Below are 27,800 nucleotides of genomic sequence, written 5' to 3'. Positions count from 1 at the left end.
AGAGTGGAATGTATTCTTTATGCTTGAATGTTGTAGAAGATAGTCGTTATGAGACTTCTCTCTCGAATGCTATGAGATCGATGTATCATTTACTTTCGCTATGAGATTGTAATCGTTACATACTTCAAGCTATAATACTTCTTTGATTCAGAGTTTACATTGTTTGAGATAACTTTACTCTATTATTGGTGCGGTGAAACTGATCGGAAGCAACGCGACGATAGCAGAATGGAGGAGACGATGATCGGAGCTGAACTAGAGGTAGCGAGGAGCTCAGCGCAATTATCGATGAATCTACAATGCATGTATGACGATTTGGAGTGGTTGAAGCTCGGAAACGATACAGAAACTCGAAATCATCGAGCGACGACGGAACGGTTCGTATCAGTAGAAAAGAAGCTCGAAATGATGGGAATCAATGCAGACACCAGTAAAAACGATTTTTAAAAAATATTTAGTAGTAATTTTTTTTAGAAATTTTCCTTTTTCAAAATCCTAAAAAATAGATTTGAAAAAAATTTATTTAATATAATTTTTATTTTCAAAACTTTTAATGAAAATGTAATTGTAAGAGATTATATTGAGTTTGGTTCTTCAAAATTACTAATTAACATGATTGTGACACATGGTAGTTATATATTTAAAATTGTGATATGTGTTAAACTATTTCATAATCAAAAATATATATACTAAAATAATAAAAAACAATTTTCTTTAAAATAATTAAAAATATTATTTAATAGTCTTATTATTATTATTATTATTATTATTATTATTATTATTATTATTATTATTTTTCATTATAATGTTTGTTTCAAAAGATACTAAAGATGGAGAATTATAAAAGATAAACATTAATTTTTAAGAAACAAATGTTAAACAAAAACGAATTGTAAAATCCTACAAGTACAATAAATTATTTAATAAAAACATGAAGAAAAACTAACTTTAAAATAAATAATATTACTTTTTTAAAAGCATAATTAAAATAAAATTGTAAAAGTACTCTTATTATTTTCTTATAAGTAAATAACTTTCTTCTTTTGATAGATAATTGTATGTTAAAAAATTATGACAAAAAGTAGCTACAAATATTTCAAATCTTTATTTAGGTTTAAGCTTCCACATATTATTTTTACAAAACACAATAGTATTCACATGAAACTATTACCTGAGTATTTTCTTTTAATTTCTTGATACAACTCAATATTTTATTATCGTTATTATACATCTTATGATGCAAGAATAACTTTTAATTTTAATGTTATTGTCGTATATGAGTATGTGTAAATATGTGTTTGTATGTATAAGACAAAATATATAAATAATTAAAGAGAATTTTCTATTAAAAAAAATAGTTGTATAAAAATCTAATAGAAATAAATAACTAATTTCCTTTTTAAAAGTCTAAATAAAATAAAAACGTAAATAAAATCTTATTTTTCTTATAATTAACTAACTTAATTTTTAATAATTTTGTGTTAAAAAAGATAAACCAAAATTAACTTCAAATATTTCACCTGATATGATTGTGATATGTGTCAATTAAAAAATTAGATTTTATATGTGTCCATAAAAATTTCCATTATGTGAAAATAACTTTTTCTTTTCCTAAAATCTTAAATAAAAAAGATTTCTAAAAGAAAATTATTTTCTAATCTGAACCAATTAAGAATTTTTTCTTTTTTTTTTAAATCTTGACCAGAGAGAATTTGTTTAATAGTAATTTTTACTTTAAAAATTTAATGATAAACATGATAGTAAAAATTATTCAATTAATAAGAAAAATTGTAGAAATATTAATGATATTGAAAAAACGAATTTTGAAAATTAAAACTTTTAAAAATAGTTAGTATTAACTCGAAATAGTTATTTGATAAAAGTTTTATTTTATTTTAATCCTAGACAAATTATAATTGTATAAGATTATGTCATAATAATTTCTTTTTCTAAAATCCTACAAAACTGTAAAAGAATATTTAATAGTTGTTTTCCTTTTTTATAAAAAAAAATCCTAAACAGAAGAAATTTGTATAATATTTTTAAGTCCTAATCAAAAGAGAATTGTAAAATTTATTTGATAATATTTTTAAAAGAGTGTTTGATGACGAACATGATACTAAAATTATTTAATCAACAAAATAAGTGTAAAATTAGTATTGATAAGAATTGTAAAAAATACCAATTTTAAAATTATTTATTAATAACTAAAAATAATTATTTGATAGCAATATATCTTTTCTGAAATTCTAAGAGAAGATAAGTGTAATAGGTTATATGATAGTAATTTACTTTTTTTTAAATTTAAACAAAAGTGTAAAAGAGTATTTAATATTATTATTTTTTATTTTTTAATTGTAATTAAAAATGAGATTTATAAAATAAAATGTTTTCCTTTCTAAGAAATCCTAGCAAAATAAAAATTTAAAGACTTATTTAATAAAATATTAAATTTTAGTACATAAAAACATGTATAATGTTGTCATTGACTCGATTGATGTATTCGACTTTCATTTTTTTTTACTTTTCATTTTTTATTTCGGATTGTGTTTAGTTTAAATATTTTAATATAATATTTTCTTTAATCCTAAGTTAAAATTTTATAACAACTCATCTATGCACCATGATTATAAAATACAAATATTAACTTGAATTTATGTGTTAAAACGAATTTTAATTATAAAATAAATCTCAATATATGAAAAAAATAATCATAATACGGTAAGAAAATGATTTATTATTTTATGGTTTTTATTAAATTAAAACATCAAAAAAGCTTTGTCTTGTTAGTTATTAATGAGGTAAGTAGTGGACAGAGAAAGAGAGAGAAAGTAGATCTTCGGCGGACGGACGGCGCGTGAGCGTGCGTGCCGTCGCCGGAGACCGTCACCCTTAAGATAAAAGTATCCGTTTGTGTCTCACCCTCGATTCTTACGGCATCCGTCTTGCCTGAGCTCTGGCCAGTCACCTCTTCCGGTGTTTCTGTAACTGGAGTGAAGGCGCAGAGGTTTGGAAGGAGTGGAGAGGTGAAGATGAGTGTGGTTTTAGTTCCGGGAGGTGGAGGCTACGTCAGATCCGCCGCCGCCGGTTTTAGTCGCTGAGAGGCGGAAGTTCCTTCAACTTCACCGTCGTCGGCTCAAACTTCCGGGAGGTGAAGGCTCCGTCAGCCTTACGTCGCCGGCTTCAGGTTTTTCGAGTTTGTTTGTTTTGTTTCGAGTTTGGGTTATGGTCATGGAGCGGAAGAGGTTCTCGGCTTGTGATCTCTAGGGTTACGAAGCTTCGCCGTCAGATGAGACTTGAAGGGATTATGAGCTCCGGCGAAACAAGGGTTTCAGTGGTTTTGGTACGGCGGCTCTGTGAGGCGGAGACGGTCGGGTCTAGGCGGAACGACGCGTGGCGCACTGACGGTCAGGATCTCCACACGTGTCTCGCTTCAGCCTCCTCGACGCACGCGTACCCGAGCCTGTCGGTGCTGGGTTCGAGGGTTTGGGCTTTGGGCCGTTTTAGCTTATTGGGTCTCGGCGTTTGGTTGGTTTTGTTAGCCCGTTAGTATTGTGGGCTTTTGCAATTGGGCTTCGGCCGTTGGACTTGGCCCGTCCTCTTTATTAAAACAAAAATTTGAAGGAAAAAAAAACATCATATAAAGTACAGTACAGTACTTACTATTGTCCTGGTTTAGCTAACCTAAACAAAAATCGACTCCGGTAGAAGATAAATTTGGTAGTTGTTTAATTATGTGTGTCCAGAGTCGAATCGTAGGGTTTTAGAAAAGGTTTACTCTTCTCCATCGTCGCGCCTCTGCAACTCGGAGCAAACTTACAGCGGCGAAGAAATGCCTCGAGTCATCTCCAACGAGACCCTCGGCTGCCCTCCGATCCGTGCTTTAACCTTTGACTCTCTCGGCTTAATCAAAGGTCCCCACTTTTCTCTCTCTCCCTCCCTCCCTCCCTCCCTCCCTTTTTCTCAAGCTGAGGAACTATACTGAAGCTATTTTTTTTTTCAATTCGATGTTGCAGTGACTGAAGCTCGAGGTAAAGAGAGAGGCACTCCGACTGTAGTCAACTCATGGGGGGAGATGAATACTTCCAGAAGCGTTCTCGCCGCTTCCATGGATGACCGTCTAAACAATCCCGTACAAAGTTTTAATCTTTTTAATGCTTATGTAAGCTCTGCTTCAAGCTTAGTTGAAAAGCTCATCACTTTTTGTCTTCTTCTTTTAATTGCAGCTTTTGGCTGTGGCGAGAAAAGATGGCAACGTATGTGTTAATCCTTACTCTTAAGCTATTTGTAAATTGCTTATTCTCTCGACAGCCTAGCTAACTACTTATGTCTGTTTTATAGATTGAGGTTCTTAATCCTTGTAATGGTGATCTTCACTTTGCATACTCTGTGTTTGGTGATGCCGGTTCTTCACCTGAAGATAACGAAGTCTCCGGCCTGCACTTGTTCAGAAAGCAAAAAGACGATCACACAGAAAGGTATGAAACAGTTTCTTCAATCTATCACCAGTTAATTTTGTGCTGCGTTTGAAGTTTCTTGGTGTTATTAGGTCTTGCACATTGCTTACATGCACGAAAAAGGGAGATGTGAGCCTCAGAACAGTTCAATTTCCAGACGCACGTGCTGATTCTACAGATGAAGCTGCACCCAAAACTTGGAGAGCATGTGGTTCTGGTGAACTATTGGTTGGTAAAGTTGACGGAACCGAGAACTTCGGCTTGTTTGGAGGGTTAGTAGTTAAGAACTTAGTTCGTTATATATCTCGGTTTGGTTGTTACCATATTTAAATGAAAGTTCTAATGCAGGAAACGTGTTGAAGTCAATATATGGGATCTTGAACAATGTACTAAGATCTGGAGCGCAAAATCTGTGAGTTTCTTCTCTACCTAAGTCTTCAGTTTATGTCTCTTTCTAACCAATCTCTGCTTGGTGCAGCCTCCCAAAGACAATCTCGGGATCTTCACGCCGACCTGGTTCACTTGTGCTGCATTCATGAGCAACGACGATCACCGTAAATTTGTCACAGGAACCAAGTCTCACCAGGTTAAAACAATCAATGAAGTTTCTTTTCTCACTGCCACCAGATTTTTATCGCTGTGTCCAGGTTACTCACAATTTTTCTTGTTTTCTTGAGATAGGTTCGTCTTTATGATGTCTCTGCTCAACGTAGACCGGTCATGTCCTTTGATTTCCATGAGACTGCTATTACAGCAATCACTGAAGACCCAGACGGTCATACTGTCTATGTCGGGAATGCTTCTGCTGACCTCGCTGCCTTTGATATACGAACAGGTTCGTTGATTCTCTCTACAAACGTATCATAAAACAATGTTGCTGTATCGAAAAAGTAATTAATCAGTCAATAATTAATCTCTTTTGCAGGAAAGCTGTTGGGAAGCTTTCTAGGAAAGTGTTCTGGAAGCATAAGATCAGTTGTTAGACATCCACATCATCAAGTGATAGCTTCTTGCGGTAAGATGCTTTCTGTTGCGCACAACTTCAAAAGCCATATGCGTTTCAGCAATCTCATCTGTGTTTTGTTTTACTGGTTTGTTCAGGGCTAGACCGATATCTACGGGTTTATGACGTGAAGACACGTCAACTCATCTCTGCGGTACGCTCTTTGTCATGGAAGGTGATGTGTTTTGGGTTAATAAGAAATCATGTTTCACTCATCGCACTGTTTTGTTCCAGGTTTTCTTGAAGCAGCATCTTACAGGTCTTGTCTTTGACTCGGGCTTTAGTGGAGAAGGTTAGTTCTTCTTTTGGCCGTTGACGTTATCACATACCGTTAGTGTGTTTGTTGATTTGATTCTTTATGGTCTAAGCAGAGATAGCTGTCGCAAACACGGTGGTTGAGGCTGAAACAGAAGAGACCATGGAGCAGGAAGGTCAAGAAGAAGAGAATGATGATGAAACAGAGGAGGTTCCTGTGAAGAGAAAGAAGTCAAAGAAAGAGAAACGTAGTAGAGAAAAAGTCTCCGAGGGTGAAGAGATAGACAAGCTAAGAAGCAAGAAGACACGAGATCACAAGAAGAAAACCAAGAAAGTAAAACATACTGAAGAAGACTAGTTTTAAGCTTTTTTCCAAAAACATTGCTTTTGTACTTTGCTCTTCTAATCTGAGCTATAGTTTTGAACAACACTTCAACGAAGAGTTTTGATTTCAACCTCCACGTGTAATTCACACTCTGGAAAGTTACAATGTCCATTAAGAAGGTAAAGAACTTCTAAAACAACAATGCTGCATCATTCTCCCTGTTAGATTGTAACAACTAACAATAGGGAGAAACCAGATACCAAACCATGTCTATTTTCGTTTTTCAAGTGTCACTGTCTATGTAATTTCCTGAACTTTGACACACTTACAAAATTTGTCTGGTTCTGCTCAAGCCGGAAGCTTCAGTTTAGTATTGGTTTTCCAGCTAGAATGAAACAGAAAGGGATACGAAGTCAGTCACATGATCAGTCGCCGCTATAAAAGATCTGGAGAGATTTCAGACTGGTGAGGTTTTATTTACCTCAAGTAGTAGTAGTAGAAGAAATCCGCATAGAGAGCAGTTTGGACAAGACCGGACACACAAGCTGGAAAATTGCAAATATGTCAACAACCAAATAGTGCAGAATGTAATTTGGTGCTTCTTTGTTGAAACATTGTTTACCGATCCATCTAGTGAAATGATCCTCTGTGAAATATCGATAGATCCAGTTGATGATATATAATCCACGATACGCCCTGCAAGTTAAGTTATTTCCCACTCAGACTCCCGTACAAACAAAATGCATAACTAAAGTAATCATGTCTGATCTCTTTCATATATATAAAAAAACAGCATAACCTCAAACTTAGAAGGAAAACGATTGTATAGACTTTTGAGATACAGGTACTGATTCTAAGAGTCTTTGTGTTTCTCATTGATCAATTTAACAAGTGACAGACACGGTATATCAAGAAGAAAGAGAACAATTCTAAACAAACCCAACATATCATATTACAATAACATCATTGCAGGACCAGGTAATAGTCATATGCTATACAACAGTCAGTTCCAAAATGTGAAGCCAGTAGATCAAGCAAGTAAAAACATATCTCTGGAAAGAATTACGTACCCAAGAAAGAGAACATATTGTCCAGTCAAATTGTCCACATTCCCACTTCTCTGTAGCAGAACCAACTGGGGAAGGATAGCAACTGCCTCCAAGTATATTGAAAAGGCCCAGAACACCTACAATGGTTCCAAATTCAAATGATGAGCATATTGCACTACGATTCTGACTATCAATTACACACAAGCCACATTGTTGCAATACTACTTCAAAATATAGCTCGGAGTGAAGGCAGTTGCAAAGATGAAAGTTTTACGGCAGCACATTGGCTAAAATGTTTTTGGTGATTTATATAAAGAGAGATACTATAGTTGCATCTGACAAGATAATCAAAGAACATTTTGACAAGAAAAGTAACATCGAGATGCTGGTCACATAAAGCCATGTCCACCTTCTGGAAGCAAATTTTGTCACAGGCAATGATGAGTGATGACACAATACATTCCGTTAATGGAAGCAAACAAACCCATAACCATGCATCACTTTTGACTCTCAAGGAATTTCTCATACTAACACATGTAGTACAAATTTTTAAACAAGCTTTAGCACCAACTATGCCAAAGTTTCAAATAAGACTACAGAATACAGACTCAAATCAGTTCAGAAAGGAGTTCTGATCAATTATTTCACATAAACCAACAGCCAAGAACATTAAATGATATAACATATCCATCATAATCACCAAAGCACATGTTGTTTAAGAAATGGTTTAGCAGTATGAAGATCACCATATCTAAGTGTGAACTAATGAACCATAAAGAAGAAAACACAATATATGTCACCAACCAAGCTACACTACCTTATGGCAAAACGTTTCAGTGCCACTTACCACCTAAACTATGCTTGAGGTATTCACTTTTGAACGTCTCTACAAACTACAAGTACAAAAGCATGCGAAGCTCATTCGACAGTACCTCTTGGAAAGTGAATATCTCATGCAGGAGAAGCGCCAACACAAAACATGCTAACAAAACGTACTGATGACGAAATGTATCAAGGTCCTTATCGTACGACTTCCGCACAAGTGGATGCCTACGCATACACCAAACGATAGCCAACGAGCTAGCAATGAAGACAACCTTCATCACGCTGTTGTAGAGAGACACGTAATCCGTGAACTGATCCAAGTACCGAGTCAAGAACACAAGCGCATACAGCTCCTGCGTCTTCAGAGAGATTCCTACTCAATCAAAAATCAAATTCATCATTTCGCATTCTTCCCTCAAACCTAATCTAAAATGAGATTTCACCACTATTCTGGAAATCGATCATTCATACGAGCTCGAATAGGATTGATATAATAAGATTTGCATTGTAAACGATAACATACTGGTCAAAGCAATGCGAGATTGTTTTCGAGAGCTCGTCTTCGAAGCATACACAAGGGAAGAGAACTCACCGGCGCAGGATTTCGTCGCGTAGATTTTGAGGAGAAGGATTAAGATACTCATCAAGTGAGTCATATCGCCGGCGAATCTAAAGATATTCATCGTTGACCAGAAGACGAAGGAGACGGACTCGACGACGATAACAGTATTTTCCGGGAATCCAGAAACCGAGTGCGAGAAAGAGAGAGAGGATGCACGTTTCAGGTTTTTCTGATGACGTGGCAATCCTTAACGTGTGCGCTCACTTACTAAACCTCCAAAACAGGCCCTTCATGATGCGATTAATTGTTAATTGTTTCCTAAATTGGAGAAATAATTACCAATAAATTTTGTAAGTGGAAAGTTGGTGTTATCTGCTACGTCGCACCGTGTTAAAGTAGGATGCGCCAGCTTTTTATGGGTCTATATTGCATCGAATTGCGCCATGCGTCCAACGAACAGTGATGTGGCAGCTACGTACGTACTCATGGTGTGGAGGCGTTAACATATTTTAGTTACTCGTGCTCCACGTGTTCTATATAATTTTAAAAAGCAGTTACAGAGTTCAGTTAGTTAGATGGACCGGAATAGCTGTTTATTAATGGATATGGGCCTTTCAGTTATTATTTATTATATGTGGGCTTAACCCCTCTTTCGTAATTTTTATAATCAAAATGATTTTTTTTTTATTAGATTATGATATTTGATTAGTCAATTACATAATTGTTGAATATATAATTGTTGTATTTTCATATGTATAGCGGAATCGAGTATTTGTTTTCCAAGTTTTGAATCTTAAGATGGACCCATATTTTTTAATCAGACAACTTGATATACATGCATGAGCAATAAAGAGGGGTTTTCAACTTAGCTGAAGAAGTTAGGTTCCTTTTGGAGAATAATTGCTTCACGGTTATAATAAATTTATATACCACTAATCCTCCAACTTTTCGAGGAACTCTTACCTTCAAAAGAAAACAAAAAAAACTAGATTATCAAAAGCTTCCTTCTACTCAAGAAATAAAAAGTTTTTCAAAACAAAATAGATTCCACTAATTAACCTGCGAAAAAAATTATGAATTAAATAAACACAAAAAATCAATAATGAGTCATGAACTATCTGTTCATGATGCAAGTAGAACCGTGATAAGTAAATCTTATAATGTAGCTCAATATAGTGCACATGAAATCGTCATACAAGTATTTTCATAAAATGAATCATCAAACAGTGTTAGAAACAATTTGTATTGTGAATAGTTGTGTTTTCCACGCTAATTTATTATAGCATTACAAAGATTTTATAACCGATAATTTTATTTGTTTTATGATAATTCATGTCTGACTACACCATTTCAAATCGGTTTATCACGTAAGATAGTTTTACACCCTGGAGTTTTACTTGTACTATAATGAAAAACTTATATAAGTATTTTTATTTAATGTGCACATTTTGCTTTTTTACCAAGACTCAAAAATCATATTTCTTACTTCTTGTTTTATTTTAATTTGCATTAAAAAATTTGCTACAAATTAAGAAAGTACAAATTTTTATATAATTTATCTTGATTATATAAAACTAGTTCAACCAAGAAAAAAATTACAAATTTTAAATGACATTAAATATTATTTAGAATAAAATAGTGAAAACATTACTTATTTTAGAACAAAAAACATTTTTTTAAACACCAAATAAATTAAAACAGAGGGAGTAATATAAAAACTTTAATGAAGTCTCAATGAAACCAAACCACTGAACCCAAGGGGTTACCTATTGTTGTGTTTTAATGTGTGTGTGTGTTTTTTTTTTGTGGGAACAAGTTGTCAAGTGTTAGCCAACTAATCTATTTTTTTGGTCAACAGCCAACTAATCTTAGTGAAATTGGAATATAAGTTTTCTGGTAGTTACCAAGTCGTTAAAAAGTATGAGCGGTATATGTTTTCCACAAGTTACTTGTGATTTACGTATACATATAAGGTAGAAAACTATGTTTTTTTCCCCCATATACTTGGTTTACGTATACATATTAAGTAGACAACTATTTTTCTTTTCCCATATACTTGGTATACTCAGTTTTTTTTTTGAAGCTCTTTTACTATTAAAATGTACTTGGTATACTTAGTTACTTGGTTCTTCTATATGTGAATTTACGAACATTTTGTCCTACTTTCTTTTGCAGAATTTGGATTTTGTGTGCTATTCCGCTGAATCAAATCAGAATGGTATTCAGTGACTCACTTCAACGTTGAAAACATCGTTTTTTTGGGAAGAAAAAGTCAAACATGAATGATGTCGAACGTACTCATGAATTATGGGACACGTAAAACTAAACATGCTTTTTCTTTATCGTTAGTCAAATAAAACTAATACAGCAAGGCATGACTAATGCTTCTTCAGTAGATACCGTGGTGGTCCGATTTTCCCCCTTTTATTATGATTTTCAAAATCAACTGTTTCATTTTCGCATAATGATTTTTATTCTAGCAAAAAATAGGTTTAGTGTTTTGCAGACGACGACGTTAAAACATTTTTTTTTAAATAACTTTTCGTAACTATTATTATTTTTTTTTACTTTTTTATTTTAAAAATAGAATAACTTAAAATTATTTTTGTTTCTTTTTTAAAAAGATATCGAATATGAAATAACGAAATCTTATTGGTTTGATAATTAATATGGCAGTTCAGACATGAAGTTTTAAAGGTTGATAATTCATAATGGACCCGGTTTCTGTGTAAGAAAATTCCTTTATTGAATGGAATAATAGTGTTTTTCAATGAAACATGCATGTTTTTGTGTTTACGTTATATACTAACATATTTATAACTAAACCAAGTCTTGTAGAGGGCTTTAAACACAATTTGGTAAGTGTAAACGCAAAAAATAGCCTCATGGATTTAGGTTTGAATTCATTTATGGTACTTTACCAAGGCGCTTGACTAAAGACGTATAGAACTTCTTTGTTTACTGATTTTACATGTACTAGATTTTTTAACCGCGCTACGCGCGGATAAGATATTATATGTATTTATCAATTCTAAAAAATAATGTATAATATTGTATTATATTATTTAAAGAATAGAAAATAAGACTACATAACATAAATATATTTTTTATATTTTCTTTGTGGAAATCATTATGTTGTTTGATTGTTGTACTTAATCCACATATTTGCATAGATATTTGTGATAGATGAATAACTATATTTTTATTATCAGTAAATAATATATATTTATTATATAATATAAGAAAAATAGAATTATTTACTTTTTAACAAACTTGTCTCATGTTGGGGACTCGGTTATAGACATATCATATTCGAATGAAACATTTTTACACTTATCAATCTTCTTAACAATCAAGAAACAAATCTGAATATCAAAACAATATCTCATACGATCTCTTTGTGGAATAACTGCTCTGAAAAAATTGAATTTATGCATAAAAAAGGACTGGAAATGGATGTGCATATGTGTTATCTAAGTCAGCTTTACAAAAAACTATTTATAGTTCATATATCATTTATGTCCATCCTATTTTTTTGTCCATCATTTCTTAAACATCTTGAAATAAGTAATGCTAATTAATAATAAACTTTTTGCTCACAAAAAAAAATCAAATTTGTCTAATTATCGCTTAATTTGTCTAACTGATATATGTATTTCTCAATTCTAAAAAAATAATGTATAATATTGTATTACATTATTTAAAAAAATATAAAATATGACTACATAACATAAATATATGATGACAAAAAAAACATAAATATATTTTTTAGATTTTCTTTGTGGAAATCATTATGTTGTTTGATTGTTGTACTTGATTCACATATTTGCATAGATATTTGTGATCGATGAATAACTATATTTTTATTATCAGTAAATAATATATATTGATTATATAATATAAGAAAAATAAAATTATTTACTTTTTAAACAAACTTGTCTCATGTTGGAGACTCGGTTATAGACATATCATATACGAAGGAGACATTTTTACAGTTATCAATCTTCTTAACATTGAAAAAACAAATCTACATATCAAAACAATATCTAATACGATTTATTTGTGGAATAACTACTCTGAAGAAATTGAATTTAGGCATCAAAAAGGACTGAAAATGGATGTGCAGATATGTTATCTAAGTCTGCTTCACAAAGTACTATTCATAGTTCATATATCATTAATGTCCATTCTATTTTTTGTCCACCATTTCTTAAACATCTTGAAATAACTGATGCTAATTAATAATAAACTTTTTGCTGAAAAAAAAAATCAAATTTGTCTAATTATCGCTTAAATATTTTATTAATATGGTCTAAGAAGCTTTTAAGTGATATCATAGTTTAATTTATTAGTTTTTTTTGTTAATTTTTAGAGGTTTTTGTATTTAAGATTTTTTTCCATATTAAGCTTCTATTTCTTTCACGGAATTGATATATATATATATATATATATATATCATAAAAATTACCATCAAATCAGTTTTACTTATTTATTATTTTGTTTTAACGAAAATACACTTTTTAAATAATTTAATTTAAAATAAAATTATATATTAATTTGCTGTATTTTAACAATTTCATTGATTTAATTAATTTGCTTTGGTGGATAACTTAAAAAGTTTTCATATGAATCGGGGAAAGCAAGCTTATGTTGTTATATTATATTTATTTTGTGTATATAGAATCTATATACAATGCTAGTGTAATAAAGAAAGAACATTATTTTTTTGTAACTTCAAAAAGATACATTATTACAATTTAAAATGAATCAAAATTGAATAAAATGGTAATTAAATATTTGTAAATCTAATTGTTTAGTTGGATTCTCATGAAAAAAAAATCGATTGGTTAAACAAATGTTTCAAAATTTGTTGTGGTATTGTTTTGTCTATAAATTATAAAATTTATTGAATTAATATATTTAATTATTGCATCCTTAAATAATATTTTATTAAGACATTAGAAAAATATGTTTTGAGTTGTTTTGTCAAATTGTACAAAAATCTATGCTTTTTCATATTTGTAACTTCAAAAAGATACATTATGACAATTTGAAATTAATCAAAATTGAATAAAATGGTAATTAAATATTTGTAAATCTAATTATTATTTTTATCTTGTTTAGTTGGATTCTCATGAAAAAAAATCGATAGGTTAAACAAATGTTTCAAAATTTGTTGTGTTATTGTTTTGTCTATAAATTACAAAATTTATTGAATTAATATATTTAATTATTGCACCCTTAAATAATATTTTATTAAGACATTGGTGAAGTATGTTATGAGTTGTTTTGTCAAAATTTTACAAAAATCTATGCTTTTTCATATTTGTCACGAAAATTTATATGTTAAACTTACTTTTACAAAATCTTAACTTTGTCACGAAAACAAAAATCTATGCTTTTTCATATTTGTCAACGTTCTCACACTTTCTAAGAATATATTAGCTTAGTCACTTACTTATTTTTTTTTTACAAAACAAAGTATCGGAGTCTTGAAAGTTGAATTCATATTATTGTAAATGTACATAAGAGTTTGTGATTATATACTTAGTGGTTTTTGTATATGTGTCCAAGAAAGTTTCAATGGCTTAGTGGTAACTGTCCTATATATATATCATACTAACCCGGGTTCGATTCTCACATTTGCATTGTTTTTTTATTTTTTACGAAAAATAAATGAGATGACATGGCAATTTCGGGTTCTCTGATTGGTTGATTTTTCTATCCTATGTGGACACCCTCTCCATGGCTTATATCTCCCTTTTAGTATAGTATAGATATTCTCTTTTCTCCACTTGCATCAATTGATACGTTGCACTTGCAATTATTCAGAGTCAACGCTTCACTATTACATTTTCTTACATAAGGTCTCTGTTCTAAAACTCGGACGCCTAGCCGAGTAGGCGTCCGGCTCGGCGCTCGGCGGCAATCAACCTCGGCGAATAAGGCCAATACGGCTCAACTACTCGGTTGACCAACAAATCGGTCAAATAACCGATTTATCGGTTTGAAACCGATTTTTAACCGCCTAAAAGGCCGAACAAATTTAAACTATTGGGCTTCTTATAGATTGAAACCCGGATGCAATTTTCAAAACAAACCCTGAATGACTACTTATAGGCGTCTTCATCAGCTTTCCTCTTTAAAGTTTACCGATGTGGGACTCTGTTTCGTATGTTTCTAAAATTTTTTTACCTAAAATTGGATAAGCCATGCCCGAGGTTCGAACCTGATACCTTATACAACATCAACATCATCAATCACCAGCAGACCAAGGCGTGTTTTGATGTTTATGCATATATTTCCTTGTATATAAACATTGTTTCAATAAAAAATAAAAATATGACACTCATCTTTGCTAATAATTAGTCTTTGTTAAACAAAATAAATATAAATTTCGATAATAACATACCAAAAACTATTACATTCTACTATATTTATATTATATATCTAATTTAAATATTATAATAAATAAAATAATAATAAAATTAATCCCCGCGTATACCCCGATTAATCTCCAAGTTTTCGATAAATCGCTAGGCCTGGGATTGCCACCCGACTAACGCCTAGCGTATTTCCGAACAGGGCATAAGGTTATTGTCCGCGGCATAAGGTTATTGTCGCTTACGGAGGAAAGAGAATACTTTCGACAGGAGTGGTCTACTATCACACAATCAATTCAAACAGTTCGATTTGTCAAAATAGTGCTTTTGAAAGCCTAATCTACTTACTATACACTTATTATATTTTCCGATAAGGGAGCCATTGTTCGGCCACAAGAGACCAATAGAACCTTAAAATTATCGTACAAGAAAACATTTCCATCACAGAACAAACTTTTCAACCAAGATAAATATTGTTAACTCAAAACCCAAAAAAAACATAGGGTTGAGGTCCTAAAGTTAGGCTAAGAGAGATAGATTGAGATGTGTAAGAAAAGGACGACATTATAAATGGAATACATTTATATAATGCACTTATATTCCTGAGAGGAAGGTGAATAGGTGATTCATTGATCGATCGACTAAAAATACGTTTTACAGAGAATCCAACCAACTTATAGCAGCTGACGTGATCTCTCTCTTGTAATTGGTGCCAGTCCAACGTAACCGACGTTCTTCCCAATGGTTAATAAGTTTTGGCCTTGCGGGTGGTATTGTTTGTAGAAACCAGCACCAGTTACAAGCCTTAGGTAGTTGGTGATGTATGACTTTTTAATAGACTTTTTTTTTTTTGCAATGTTTTGTTTTACATTTGTGATTTGTTTAGTTGTTGGCCAGCCAATTTTATTCCCGAACTTCATAAAGCTAAAGAAAGTAGAGAATCAAACTAATAAAATGGCTGATTCCGTTGTCTAGATTCTACATAAGTCGACCTTTGACTCCTTGTCTCTATATATATAAGTATTTTGTTTTAATTACGATCAAGAAATTAACGATTCTGTAGAAATACGGGCATAATTTAAGAGAGATTATGTCAAGAATTAAATGCTGTGTGTTTATTATATGTCGTGTTCTTAGTACGTTGCCGACCTAAATTAGTGGTTCACCAGATGGTCAAACAAACCTAAAGAAGGGGTAATGATTTATCTATACACCACACGGTAACATATGCTATAGTATTGATACAACAATCGAATCTCAGGACATTAAAAAGGAAAATACGTTGATAAACGAGACTAATAACTATTTTGCAGAAGACATTAATTACGAATCAGAGATGGTTAAAAGAGTAGTTAACTTAATAGATTTGTTTTGTTGGATTAGATTAGAAAAAGAACAGAATATCAAATGGACAGAACACGGATTCTATCTATCCGTTACATTCCAGAGTATTTGACTTTACTCAAAACCTTTCGCTGTAATAAAAAACTTTCTTATAGAGAGAGAGAGAGAGAGAGAGAAACAAAAAAGAGATTACGCGTTCTTCTTCTTCTTCTTCTTCTTCGTCCTTCTCCTCTCTTTCCCAGAAAGTATTGTCCTTTTCACTTTCTTCTCCTCTGACTTTGTTCTTTCTATTTATATATATATTACATAAACCTTTGTGGGTTTTTCCCCAACCTGGGCTAAAAATAACGGAGACAGAATCAATGGCCACCGCGGCTATATTCTCATCTCTGCGGCGGAGGAGATCCCCATCACTAGAAGCCTTTTTAGCCCCCGTTGACCTCTCCGGCATCGCTCTCGTGAAAACCCTAGCTTCCATCTCCTCAGAGGTCGTCTCTTCTTTCGCCGCCACACGGTTCTCGTTCCAACGCAGGAACGCTCGCTCTCTGCTTCGTAAGATCGAGATCTTCGTCGTGTTATTCGAGTTCCTCGCTGAGACACGCTCTCCCTCTTCTTCAACAACAGCGTTGCTGTGTCTGAAGGAGTTTTATCTTCTCATCTACAGGTCCAAGATCCTCCTCGAGTACGTCGCTCAATCCAGTAAGTTGTGGCTGTTATTACAAAACCCTTCGATCTCCGGCTACTTCCATGACTTGAACCAAGAGATTTCGACTCTTTTAGATGTCTTCCCTGTCAACGAGCTCAACCTCAGCGACGACATCAGAGAGCATATCAAGCTGTTACAAAACCAATCCTTGAAATCAAGATTGTACATCGATAACAACGACGAGTCCTTACGCGAAACATTCTACTCCTTTCTCGAATCCTTCGAGAACGGTGAGATTCCGAGTCCAACCGCTCTAAAAACCTTCTTCGTAGAGAGGTTAGCGTTTAAGGATTCTAATTCTTACAGAAACGAAATCGAGTTCTTGGAAGAACAGATTGTGAATCACGACGGAGACTTAGAGCCTGCGAGTTCAGTTATCAACGGTTTCGTAGCGATCGCACGTTACTCTAGGTTTCTGTTATTCGGTTTCGAAGAAGATGGAGTAGAGTGGAGAATCGAGAATAATCATCCGAAGGTTGGAGAGGACACGATCGTAACTTCAGTTCCGAAAGATTTCGTTTGTCCGATCTCTCTCGACCTGATGACAGATCCTGTGATTGTTTCCACAGGTCAGACTTACGACCGAACCTCCATCGCTAGGTGGATCGAAGAAGGACACTGTACTTGTCCCAAAACAGGACAAACGCTTATGGACTCTCGCATCGTGCCTAACCGAGCTCTCAAGAACTTGATCGTGCAGTGGTGTACAGCGAGTGGTGTAGCTATTGAGTCTGAGTTTGTTACAGATTCGGTTGTGTCGGCTCTTCCGACGAAAGCTGCTGTTGAAGCTAACAAAGCTACTGTTTCGATACTCGTCAAGTTTCTAGCAGATGGATCGTCTGAAGCGGGGCAAACAATCGCGGCGAGGGAGATTCGTCTTCTGGCGAAAACCGGGAAGGATAACCGATCTTTCATCGCGGAGGCAGGTGCGATACCGCACCTGCGCCGCCTTCTTAAATCGGAGAAGGCTATAGCGCAGGAGAACTCTGTGACAGCGATGCTTAACCTCTCGATATACGAGAAGAACAAGAGTCTGATCATGGAGGAGGATGATTGTTTGGAGTGTATAGTAAGCGTCCTCCTCTCTGGTCTCACAGTGGAGGCGCAGGAGAACGCAGCGGCCACGTTGTTCAGTCTCTCCGCAGTACACGAGTACAAGAAACGCATAGCGTTTACTGACCATTGCGTCGAGGCGTTATCCTCGCTGCTTCGAAACGGGACGCCGAGAGGGAAGAAAGACGCGGTGACAGCGTTGTACAACTTATCAACACACCCTGATAACTGCGGTAGAATGATCCAAGGAGGAGGCGTGTCGAGCCTCGTCGGAGCGCTCAAGAACGACGTCGTTTCCGAGGAGGCGGCGGGAGCATTGGCGCTGTTGGTGAGGCAGTCTCTTGGAGCCGAGGCAATAGGGAGAGAGGAAGGCGCCGTGACGGGGCTCATGGGGATGATGAGATGCGGGACGGCTAGAGGGAAAGAGAACGCGGTGGCTGCGTTGCTGGAGCTTTGTAGAAGCGGTGGAGCCGCGGCGGCGGAGAAAGTGTTGAGAGTACCGGCCATTGCGGGGTTGCTGCAGACGCTTTTGTTCACCGGGACGAAGAGGGCTAGAAGGAAAGCTGCTTCGCTTGCTCGGGTTTTCCAGAGGCGGGAGCATGCGGCGATGAGGTCAGGCGGGTATGGGTTTGTAGGGAATGTGAACGAGAATAGAGACGGCGGGAATTTTACGACGGATGTCTCTGTTCCGATGTCAATCTCTGTACCTGTATTGTGATCTATGTGTTCATTGATTGTTTATATTATAATACATTTATTTGGTTGGGAGGTATAATAATAATACAAAAGTAAAGTTTTAGAGAAGATTTGTCATATGTGTATGTGTATCTTCCAGAGGAAAAAGAAAAAGAGTTTAGTGTATTATGGTCTTGATGTGTATTGTATTTGTTGTGAAACCTATTGCATTGTGTTCTGTTAATTATTTGAGATATGTAAAAATCAAATAGAGGAGGAGATTTGCTTGGAAGGTAAAGAAAGAAGAGATCAAAAAGACTTCTGAGAATTGAGTTATTGACTAGTGGTAGTTAGTTTCCTCAGAGGAATGTATGCGTCTTGGAATGTTTGATTTTGCTAATTGTGTGATCAAGATTGATTAAAGAAATGGGGTTTGCGGTTTGTGTTGAGGGTTGAACTATGATATGGCTGGTCTCTTCTCCACTTTTTTTGTTTGCCTAATGTCTCTTCTTCATTTGTGAAATTGTCCGAAGAAAATTTATTCCACACGAGAAAAGCACTGAGTTAAGATATTCATTGCAAAAAAAAAAGTAAAGAGAAAGACAGAATCTCTAGCAATTGAAAGCTCTTTTGTTGAAGTGGTGAGTTGGGGCAAATTAACTTCTCTTCTTCTTCTTTTTCAGATATTGTTTCTTCCTCTATGTTTATAAAAAAATTGCTAAGTGGAACTCATCATTATAGTGTCTCCTTTTATATTGTGGATTTACAGATTTCAAGATTCTGTTTGTTCCTCTGTTTTTTCTTCTTTTAATTATACTTGGTGGATTTCATGAAATATAACTTGGAGATGTATGATTACAAGATGAGTGTCATCCACTATTTTTTTGTTCTTCTTGAAGTGGATGTCACTCATTGTGTTTTTTGACGCGTTAAATATATCATGTGCATATGCGCATTATCGTCCATTGCATCTTATGATATTATTTCTTTCACACACTTTTGAAGTGTTTTTCGTGATTTCAATATATAAGAAATTATATGCATTAGGATTGACAAACGGACTCGATTTTATTTTCTGAGTCTTCTTACATCTACTTGGCATGGGAAGCCCAAAGAACAAAACAAAAAATTATGGCATGGGGCATGGATATAATATGTAACTTGTTGAACGATTCAATGAAAAAAAAAATCATGCCCATGCATACGCGATTTCTTTTCATCTTAGTTTTGTATCATGACGACATTCGTAGAGTATTGTAATGTTTTATTCAAAACATTGAATTGACTCCACCGTCACATGCATGTTTACTAGTACTCAGAAAAATTAGACTGAATATAAGATCAATTCAGACGTTATCTTTACACCATCCATCGACTTCTACAGCTGGAGAGAAGCTTCTAACCATTATAACCCGTCTTAAAAGCTATCTAGAAAGATTTAACTTCTAACATTCTTATTTCCACAGACGCTTAGGGGAGACCCCTCTGACTAAAAAGTAAACGATGAGTATCAAGGTGTTGTTAAGCCCAAAGCTAGAAGATCTTTAACAAAACGTTTAAACACCAAGGACATGAAAAGACGAGACCGGTTAAAGGAAAGGTTTGCTAAGTTACAAAGGAGACAAAAAGGATGATGATTATAGTTAATACATTAAGAACATATCCATTTCCTCTTCAGCCTCGCCACACAAACCTCTCTATAACAGAAAGGAGCTAAAGAAAATCACTCAACTTTCTTTTATTTTAGTAAGAGTTTTGCCAGAGCTGCTGCTGGGTTTGGTTCGAGGGCTGAGCTCCTGCAGCGTCTCTAGGGTTTTGCTGCTGGCGCTCGTGCGACATTTCTGTTTGGGACTGATAGAAATTAGGGTAGCCATGAGACCCATACTGCTGTTGTTGCTGAGCTTGGCGATACCCTCCTGCTGCTTGCTGAGCTTGTTGTAGTTGCTGCTGTTGTTGGAGGTTGTAGTACGCGTTAGCCGGAACACCTGACATGGTTCGAGAACCATGGCCGTGATGCCACATCGCCGAATTATCATTCTGAAAGTAAAGAGGGAAATGTCATCGGATGATTCAAGGTCTGAAACCAAGAGAAAGTGACTATAAAGAGACAAAATTACCTGCTGCTGCTGTTGTTGCTGCTGGAGTGCCAACAGATGACTGTTCTCTTTGTATTGAGAACTCAAAACATCTTCATAACCGGTAGGAGCAGACTGTTGGTTAAGAGGGAAGTTTCCAGCGGATCCAACGTTGGTGGAGTTTCCAAATCCATAAGGGGAAGCCGGAGCTGTTCCAGACTGAGGCAAAGTACTAGGAGAGAGATTGGCTTTGTACTGAGGAAGCAACGCAGCTAGTTGTTGCTGGTGGTATGAGCTGTTACCAGCAAACGCTTGCTGGAAAGCGGATGGCATGTATGGATAGTTCTGAGGAATCATAGGGTAACTGATCATGTTTGCAAAGTGTGCTAACGGCATCGTGGGCTGAGAGTAAGGATGCATTGGAAGCTGTTGTTGAGGAAGAGCTGGTCCAGTTGCGATATTAGCACCGGCTAAGTTTTGCTGCGTTGCCTGTGTTGCTGGAATTCCACTGCCTCGTAGGGCCTGCAATGTAAGAGAATATATAATCATAATCAGACAAAGGGTTGATCAGAACCAAATCCACAAAATCAATTTCCCAACATAAAAGAAACTATTCTGTTTAGTCAGGCAAACATTGCTGTAATGATTCCACGATTAACAAATAACAAGACATCACACGACTTCATGCTAGTTAATAGTAAACAGAAAAGCTTGTAGAAACGAGAGACAACTCGTGTTTCTTAAGGGATTATTTTTTACCTCTGGCATGGAAATGCTTTGGCCACCAAGTGATGAAGCATTGTTGTTGTTTCTTGACTGCATAGACTGTGCAAAAGGGGAATATTGGAAATCAAGCTCCCTTGCATTTTGTGCAGTTTGCCCCAATAAACTGTTGGGAACTGAGTGTGTATACCCCTGCTCAGGCAAAAAAAAACACAAACAAGAACCAATATTAGCATTGCCATTAGAGAATTTTTAAAGGCATTAATAGCCTCATACCACTTCAGTGATCACAAAACTACATTTTCGGCAAAAATATGAACAGTCTGAATGCAATATTCCGGATGCAAACAAGCTATCAGTTGTCAAAAAAAAAAAAGCTATCATAAATAATGCACACGTGACTTAGTAACTTACCATCACATTCGATAACGAAGCAAGATTCTGTGCATGTGTCTGTGACGCATCATACGCAGTATTCAGCTGCTGCTGCTTAGAGTACCCTGGCTCAGACTGAGAAAATGCGTACTGGTGCTCCTGAACAGTCTCGGGGTTCTGCGTCTGATTCTGTGCATGTGTCTGTGACGCATCATATGCAGTATTCAGCTGCTGATTAGCGTACCCTGGCTCGGACTGAGCATATGTATACTGATGCTCCTGGACAGTCTCGGGGTTCTCTTGCCTAGATTCTAAAGAATCATCATAACTTCCAGCAGCAGCTGCGTGGCCCATATTTCCATTGACCGTGCTTTCAAGATGTTCATCTCCATAGAACTCTGTGTTTCTGTAAAGTAAAAGCATTGATCAGTTAGTAAATAAGAGATAAAAGTAAAACCATAGAATATTTTGGAAGAAGAAATCAGCGGTAAGGGGATACCTTGCATCTGAATGTTCGATCTGTTGAGCTATATCAGGAGTCTCTTCTGCGTTGTTGCTCAAAGACTTTGATCCAAAAGCTCCAAAACTTCCAAAACTTAATTGTGAGCATTCTTCTGTATGGATAAGCAAATGATTAGGAATAACGACAGCACGTCTATCCTCTTCATGCGAGGCTGCTTGATCATGACTATCTACTGTTAGTTGTTGAACGTCAGCCGAACCAGATGAAACCTCATCTTCATCTGAAAAGTAATAATGACACGGTGAATAAGAAACATAAAAAAAAACAATCTGTTTTTTCTTATTGCAGAACTTCAAACTGAGTATTAACTCTACCGCCAAAAGATAACTGGTAGAAGAAAACAGAACAGACAAATAATACTTTCAGAACAAACAAATAGCAAAAAAAATGCTTTCATCCACCTCCAGCAGAACTATAAGGGTATATGTATTCACATTATCAATTAACACAATCCGGCCCCAAGATGAAATATAAGAAGGATTTTGATCATGAAGGCAGACTACTAGCAATCATTGTGATTCATTTGATGAAGAGACGCAGTGTCATTCACCTCAAATATACAGAGTGTTCACATAACCATCAAAGGAAAAATATCAGACAATTACACCAAATTTAATCCGAGATAAGAACTAAGAAAACATGAATACAGACTTAAGATATTACCTTTGTGGTGCTCTACAGGATGGCTCTGCGTCTGATATGCGTACTGATTCTCGTTAAATTCAGACGAAACTCCAGAGTCATCTTCTTGGACATTTTTAACAGGAACCGAGTTAGGTTGCAGTTGATCGACTCCAAGATTCTCAGAAGGGCCACTTTCTGCTAAATGTATGTTTTCTAACCGGTCGCTCAGATGCTGATCTACTCTAGCGGATTGGAAATCAGTTTGACCGTCGCATACCTCTGACTCTGCTGGTGCTACTGATACAGAAGATTTACCAGGAGCTAGTGGCTTCTGAATCGATGGCCACTCTTCTTTAACAGGGACCTGGTGGTTTGCATTAGCTTCATGCTCGTGATTAATCTCAGAACGCATATTGACATTCTGTTTTGAGTTTGTTGTCTTGTTCTGTGGTCTACCCATCTTCACAATGTCAGCCATAGACATCTGGCCTGGAGCCCCAAACCATGCAGTTTGATGTCCAGAAGCAGGCTGTGATGGTAATATTCCATCGCCGGTAGCAGATGGCAATTTATTTTCCGTTACCACAGAATCACTGAAGATATAAAGCATGCATCAGAAACAGTTGAAATAGCAAGATTTTGACAAAGAAACCATGCCTAGTTTCATACGACCCCTACAACTAGACTCATCATGTGAAACATTTGCATTGCTTCTAATTGATCAAACTAGTATACATAAAAGATCGTTTAGTTATAAACTCCGATCATTCAGAAATTAAAGATCTGCAATAAACTAGTAAAAGTAAAAGTGAAACCTATAAGATAACTACGCCATCGGTCATATAAACACTTTAAACCCTAAGAAAGAGTTTGAGCCAGCTAAAGGTTCTTCAAGGGCAAGGCCTAAGATCAAACAAATGATCACAGAATTTCAATTCGTAACTTCTGAATTCTGATACACTAAATGGATCCTACGAATACAATCATTAACTAAATGGTTGATATATGAATCACTTATTCAATTCAATTTCAATATGAAGCACACAAAACTTCCACTGATATTGTTTTCAGTTGCTTCAAATCCCCAGTGCAATAGAAAGAGAGCTCTCAAGGGAAAACCTGTGTGGTGTCAGCTGGTGGTTTGGCACTCCAGAGGCAGAAGACCAAGAACTAGTGTAACCCTGAGTTCCACTTTCTTTCTTGCTTGTAGATTTCCCCTGGAAGTTTCCAGAATCTGAACAACAGAAGCACATAAGCATGAATCCTAAAGTTTAAAACTATATAGACATTTCAAGAGATCGTGTTCATACCAGCAGAGCTGAGATGGGTAGATGCACTTCGTCCAGCATAGCGATCAGAACCACCTCTAACACCGCTGTTGTATCTGTTATTAGCACCACGCGGCCGGGAATCCGGTACATCCCTTGTCTGAATAGAAACAAAAAACTTCAAAAAATCGCCAAAAGCTCCAGCAAACCAATTGATACTAACTCAAACTAGAAATATGATTGACTTCCACCAAAACATCTAGAGTCAGGTGTATATCGACATCATTAGGCATGTCAATGAACAAAACAGTGACTAGAAACAGCAGATAATGGTGGTAACACACAACAAATAGTGCAAATTAGTTTGCATTTTAAAATGCCACAAAAGAGAGACTCTGGTCTATTTGCGGTAAGAAAACGGGTTTCAGCACTGACTGACTCACCTCTTTCTTCTTCTCTTTTTTGCTCTTCACCTCGTGAAAAGGATCTGGATAGAGAGAGAACAAAAGCAAGTATGAGTATCACAAAATAGACGCCAACTAATAAAAAGACAAAACCTTGACGATGAGAACTAACTTCCACAAGTAAGAAAACAAAAACAAACTTTCACCAAAGAATACGACTTTTAAACTATATGAATAGTACCAAACTAAAAAATCAAAAAGCTTTGATACATCAGAATTCGAAAACCCCAATTGAAACCCTAAACAATCAGCCAATTACGACAAACCCTAATCGAGAAACCTTGAGAGAGGAGGCGATGAACGGCTTCGTTAGGATCCATATTGCACTCTTTGAGCATAGCGTAGATCTCAGCCTCGGGAGAGTTGACGACTTCCTTCAAGCTCTGTACTATTTTCCTAGACCCTGACGGAATATCGTTCATTCCATTATTGCCCTTTCTCCCTCCGCCGCCGCCGACAACGACCTTGACGCTGCTGCTCATCTTATCCGCCGTGACCTGCCTCTGCCTCTCTCTCTCTATCTCTCTCGCACAATCGGATCTGGATTGAAAATATATAACGACGCTCTGTGTCTTTTGTCAGCCGCGAGAATACGAACAAGGAAGGCGAAGGGGGGGATGGATGATATATAAGAAGAAAACCCTCTCGAGATTTTTCACCGTCGTTTTAATTTCTTTTTCTTTTTCCTCTTTCGTTTCTCTTTCCCAAACTATGAAATTTTAATATACAGTCTTTTCAATATAACTAGATATTTTTAGAGCAATTGCACATGATATACAAGATAAAAAGATTATTTAGGTGATTGGTTTTGTACTGTTTCATTTTCCTTATATCCCAAAAGTAACCCTGTTGATATTTTATCTTGCTAACAATTCGTAAATCTCTCCACGATTTGACTGGTTTCAATTTCTTCCATTCATGAGACTTCACCTCTGATCCATGCGGCTTTGCTGGAGTTTACTGTGACGGCGATAAAGTAATTTCTCTCAACCTCGGCGATCCCAGAGCCGGTTCACCCAGATAAAAGACCTTCGTTTCTTAGCAATCAGCCAGAATTTCATCTTCGGGGAGATTCCGGCGAGTCTTGGCGAGATTCACCGTATCAGAACGCTCGATTTGAGCTACAATCAGCTAGCGGGAACTATTTCTCCGTCCATCGGATCCTTACCGGAGCTCTCCAATTTGATTCTCTGCCACAATCACTTAACCGGATCAATCCCTCCGTTTCTCTCGCAATCGCTAACCCGAATCGATCTCAAAGGCAACAGCCTCACCGGTTCAATCTCTCCCGCGTCTCTCCCTCCGTCATTGAGATATTTATCACTCGCTTGGAACCAATTAACCGGACCAGTTGACAGAGTTTTACTCCGGTTAAACCAGCTTAACTACCTCTCTTTCGTCTGACATCTCTGACACAGCATGTTTTGTGCGGTGAATCTTGCATGAGAGATATTGGCGGTGGGGATTTCACGTCGAGGTGGAGGGACCACCGGAGACGCTCGTTCGATGGATGCTCCTGCGTTTTAATGGAGATCGCCGCTGCCGTTTGCCATTATATACATTAACTCTTTGCTCTTTGTCTTGGATGGATAAAGGGGTTTGGTTTTGTGATTGAAGAGAATGAGAATGAGAAAGTGTTGAGATATGTGGAGTGATGAATGAAGATGCGTATTTATACGAACGTAATTAATTACATATATATATGGCGATGTTGCTGGATTTTTCTTTTCCGTTTCATAGAATCATCTTATCACTATGATTTCGTTTTAGGGATAGAAGGGTAAGTTCTCATTCACCGATTTATCCTCATACCTAATTAAAAAGTTTTATGCATAGTTACCTAAATAACTTTTATTCTATGTATTTCCAACCAAATAGGCCTTATTTTTATCACTATTATTTAAATATATCACACATATTACATCAATGTTATAAAACTATAAATAGTAAATTGAATTAAATATGAATGAGTGAAAATTACGATTTTTTTTGGAGAAAAAGACCAAAATAGCACAAAATCAAGTTTTTGTTCTCAAACTAGTACTCAAGTTCAAAAGTCACAAAAATAGCACTTAAGGGGTGGGGTTAGGGTTTATAATTTAGGGTTTCGGGTTTAGAGTTTAGGTTTTAGGGTTTAGAGTTGAGAAGTGAGGTTTTGGGAATAAGATTTCAAATTTTAAAATAAAAAAATTTAAATTTTTCAAAATATAAAATGCTATTTTGGTCATTTTAGTTTTTGAGTGCTATTTTTGTGATATAAACTTAGAAATGTGCTATTTTGGAGATTTGCCCTTTTTTTTACTATCTAAATATATATATATATATATCTTTATATATGGGATGGTGAGTAAATTAAATGTGAAGTTAATAAAGAATTTGTTAACACTTAGTTTACATATTTAGGTTATTAAGAAAATATATTATTAATATCAACTGTTTTATATTCTTTTAATTCAGAGTTCAGATCACTGAACTTGCATTTTTACTTACAAAATTTCTAGATATTAATTATTTGAAAAGTATTTGCCATATGTATTTTCTATAATTATTTTCACAAAAAAATGTGAAATGATAATAAAAATTGATGACATTGCTTATGGTTAAATATGATATGGATAATTAAATTAATATTGATTTATATTTTTGTTAAACTTTTTAGAATATAGTAATAACTTATACATTAAATTTAATGTTGATATTTATTTCGATAAACTTTATAGAATATGATAATATATCATGCATCATCATTAAAATAAATATATTACAAATATGACATTACAAATTTTAAAATATAATATAATTTCATTTTTTATAATTACAGAGTTTTTATTACTAAAATATTCAAAAATTTCTACAATCTTTGTTAAAAATATAATTTTTAATCATAAAATCATTTTTTCTTATATATCTACAAACTTTATAAAAACTGTTTAGTTTTAGTTTTTGATAATTATACAAATTTTATATTAATTTTTATTAATTTATACAAAATGATTTAATATATTTAACCAAAAGAAATAGATATAAAAATCTATCTAAGATTATAATTTTAAATATATACATATTTATTCTTAAATGAATTTTATATAAACAAAAAGATTTTTATCTTAA

At 35.0% G+C, this 27,800-nt stretch overlaps 4 protein-coding genes across 5 annotated transcripts; 2 read left to right on the top strand and 2 right to left on the bottom strand.

Moving 5' to 3' along the window:
- The first annotated feature begins 3,659 nt into the window (after positions 1-3,659).
- Positions 3,660-6,172, top strand: LOC106367403 (WD repeat-containing protein 74). The gene is made up of 12 exons (XM_013807166.3): positions 3,660-3,914; positions 4,017-4,132; positions 4,227-4,256; positions 4,342-4,478; positions 4,550-4,729; positions 4,806-4,869; positions 4,936-5,043; positions 5,139-5,292; positions 5,383-5,472; positions 5,559-5,614; positions 5,695-5,752; positions 5,832-6,172. Exons 1-12 carry the CDS (start codon positions 3,833-3,835, stop codon positions 6,071-6,073), a joined length of 1,317 nt encoding a protein of 438 aa, XP_013662620.1. The 5' UTR covers positions 3,660-3,832; the 3' UTR covers positions 6,074-6,172.
- On the bottom strand, positions 6,147-8,837 carry LOC106367404 (ER lumen protein-retaining receptor A-like). 2 transcript variants are annotated; one of them, XM_022692659.2, is made up of 6 exons: positions 8,438-8,837; positions 8,022-8,287; positions 7,111-7,226; positions 6,663-6,736; positions 6,522-6,585; positions 6,147-6,425 (listed from the first exon to the last, which is right to left on the bottom strand). In XM_022692659.2, exons 1-6 carry the CDS (start codon positions 8,595-8,597, stop codon positions 6,389-6,391), a joined length of 717 nt encoding a protein of 238 aa, XP_022548380.1. In that variant the 5' UTR covers positions 8,598-8,837; the 3' UTR covers positions 6,147-6,388. The 2 variants fall into 2 exon arrangements, with proteins under 2 accessions (XP_022548380.1, XP_013662621.2); XM_013807167.3 differs by having other exon boundaries at positions 8,507-8,798.
- Positions 8,838-16,325: 7,488 nt separating this feature from the next.
- On the top strand, positions 16,326-18,768 carry LOC106367402 (U-box domain-containing protein 17-like). Its single transcript, XM_048740086.1, has one exon. It carries the CDS (start codon positions 16,566-16,568, stop codon positions 18,678-18,680), a length of 2,115 nt encoding a protein of 704 aa, XP_048596043.1. The 5' UTR covers positions 16,326-16,565; the 3' UTR covers positions 18,681-18,768.
- Positions 18,769-20,141: 1,373 nt separating this feature from the next.
- LOC106367401 (putative uncharacterized protein DDB_G0271606) lies at positions 20,142-25,426 on the bottom strand. Its single transcript, XM_013807165.3, has 10 exons — positions 24,970-25,426; positions 24,669-24,712; positions 24,268-24,385; positions 24,077-24,191; positions 22,997-23,550; positions 22,310-22,553; positions 21,850-22,216; positions 21,472-21,627; positions 20,755-21,234; positions 20,142-20,674 (listed from the first exon to the last, which is right to left on the bottom strand). The coding sequence occupies exons 1-10, from the start codon at positions 25,169-25,171 to the stop codon at positions 20,381-20,383; spliced, it is 2,574 nt and encodes an 857-aa protein (XP_013662619.2). The 5' UTR covers positions 25,172-25,426; the 3' UTR covers positions 20,142-20,380.
- Between the last annotated feature and the right edge of the window lie 2,374 nt (positions 25,427-27,800).

The sequence above is a fragment of the Brassica napus genome, chromosome A9 (genome assembly GCF_020379485.1).
Source record: "Brassica napus cultivar Da-Ae chromosome A9, Da-Ae, whole genome shotgun sequence".
Classification (NCBI taxonomy): Eukaryota; Viridiplantae; Streptophyta; class Magnoliopsida; order Brassicales; family Brassicaceae; genus Brassica; species Brassica napus.
The sequence above is the reverse complement of the archived record's forward strand: the minus strand, read 5'-3'. Positions and strand labels throughout refer to the sequence as shown.

What these genes read in the sequence shown, in the direction of transcription:
- LOC106367404 (XM_022692659.2), bottom strand. Translation starts at nt 8,597, where the DNA reads ATGAATATCTTTAGATTCGCCGGCGATATGACTCACTTGATGAGTATC. An exon ending in ATCTCGCATTGCTTTGACCA is followed by an intron (nt 8,288 to 8,437) that starts GTATGTTATCGT and finishes TTGATTGAGTAG; the next exon opens with GAATCTCTCTGAAGACGCAG. An exon ending in TTCTACTACTACTACTTGAG is followed by an intron (nt 6,426 to 6,521) that starts GTAAATAAAACC and finishes GTTTCATTCTAG; the next exon opens with CTGGAAAACCAATACTAAAC.
- LOC106367401 (XM_013807165.3), bottom strand. Translation starts at nt 25,171, where the DNA reads ATGAGCAGCAGCGTCAAGGTCGTTGTCGGCGGCGGCGGAGGGAGAAAG. An exon ending in TCCTGTAGAGCACCACAAAG is followed by an intron (nt 22,554 to 22,996) that starts GTAATATCTTAA and finishes ATTACTTTTCAG; the next exon opens with ATGAAGATGAGGTTTCATCT. An exon ending in AGCAACAACAGCAGCAGCAG is followed by an intron (nt 20,675 to 20,754) that starts GTAATTTTGTCT and finishes CTTTACTTTCAG; the next exon opens with AATGATAATTCGGCGATGTG.
- LOC106367402 (XM_048740086.1), top strand. Translation starts at nt 16,566, where the DNA reads ATGGCCACCGCGGCTATATTCTCATCTCTGCGGCGGAGGAGATCCCCA.
- LOC106367403 (XM_013807166.3), top strand. Translation starts at nt 3,833, where the DNA reads ATGCCTCGAGTCATCTCCAACGAGACCCTCGGCTGCCCTCCGATCCGT. An exon ending in AAAGACGATCACACAGAAAG is followed by an intron (nt 4,479 to 4,549) that starts GTATGAAACAGT and finishes TGGTGTTATTAG; the next exon opens with GTCTTGCACATTGCTTACAT. An exon ending in TCAAGTGATAGCTTCTTGCG is followed by an intron (nt 5,473 to 5,558) that starts GTAAGATGCTTT and finishes TGGTTTGTTCAG; the next exon opens with GGCTAGACCGATATCTACGG.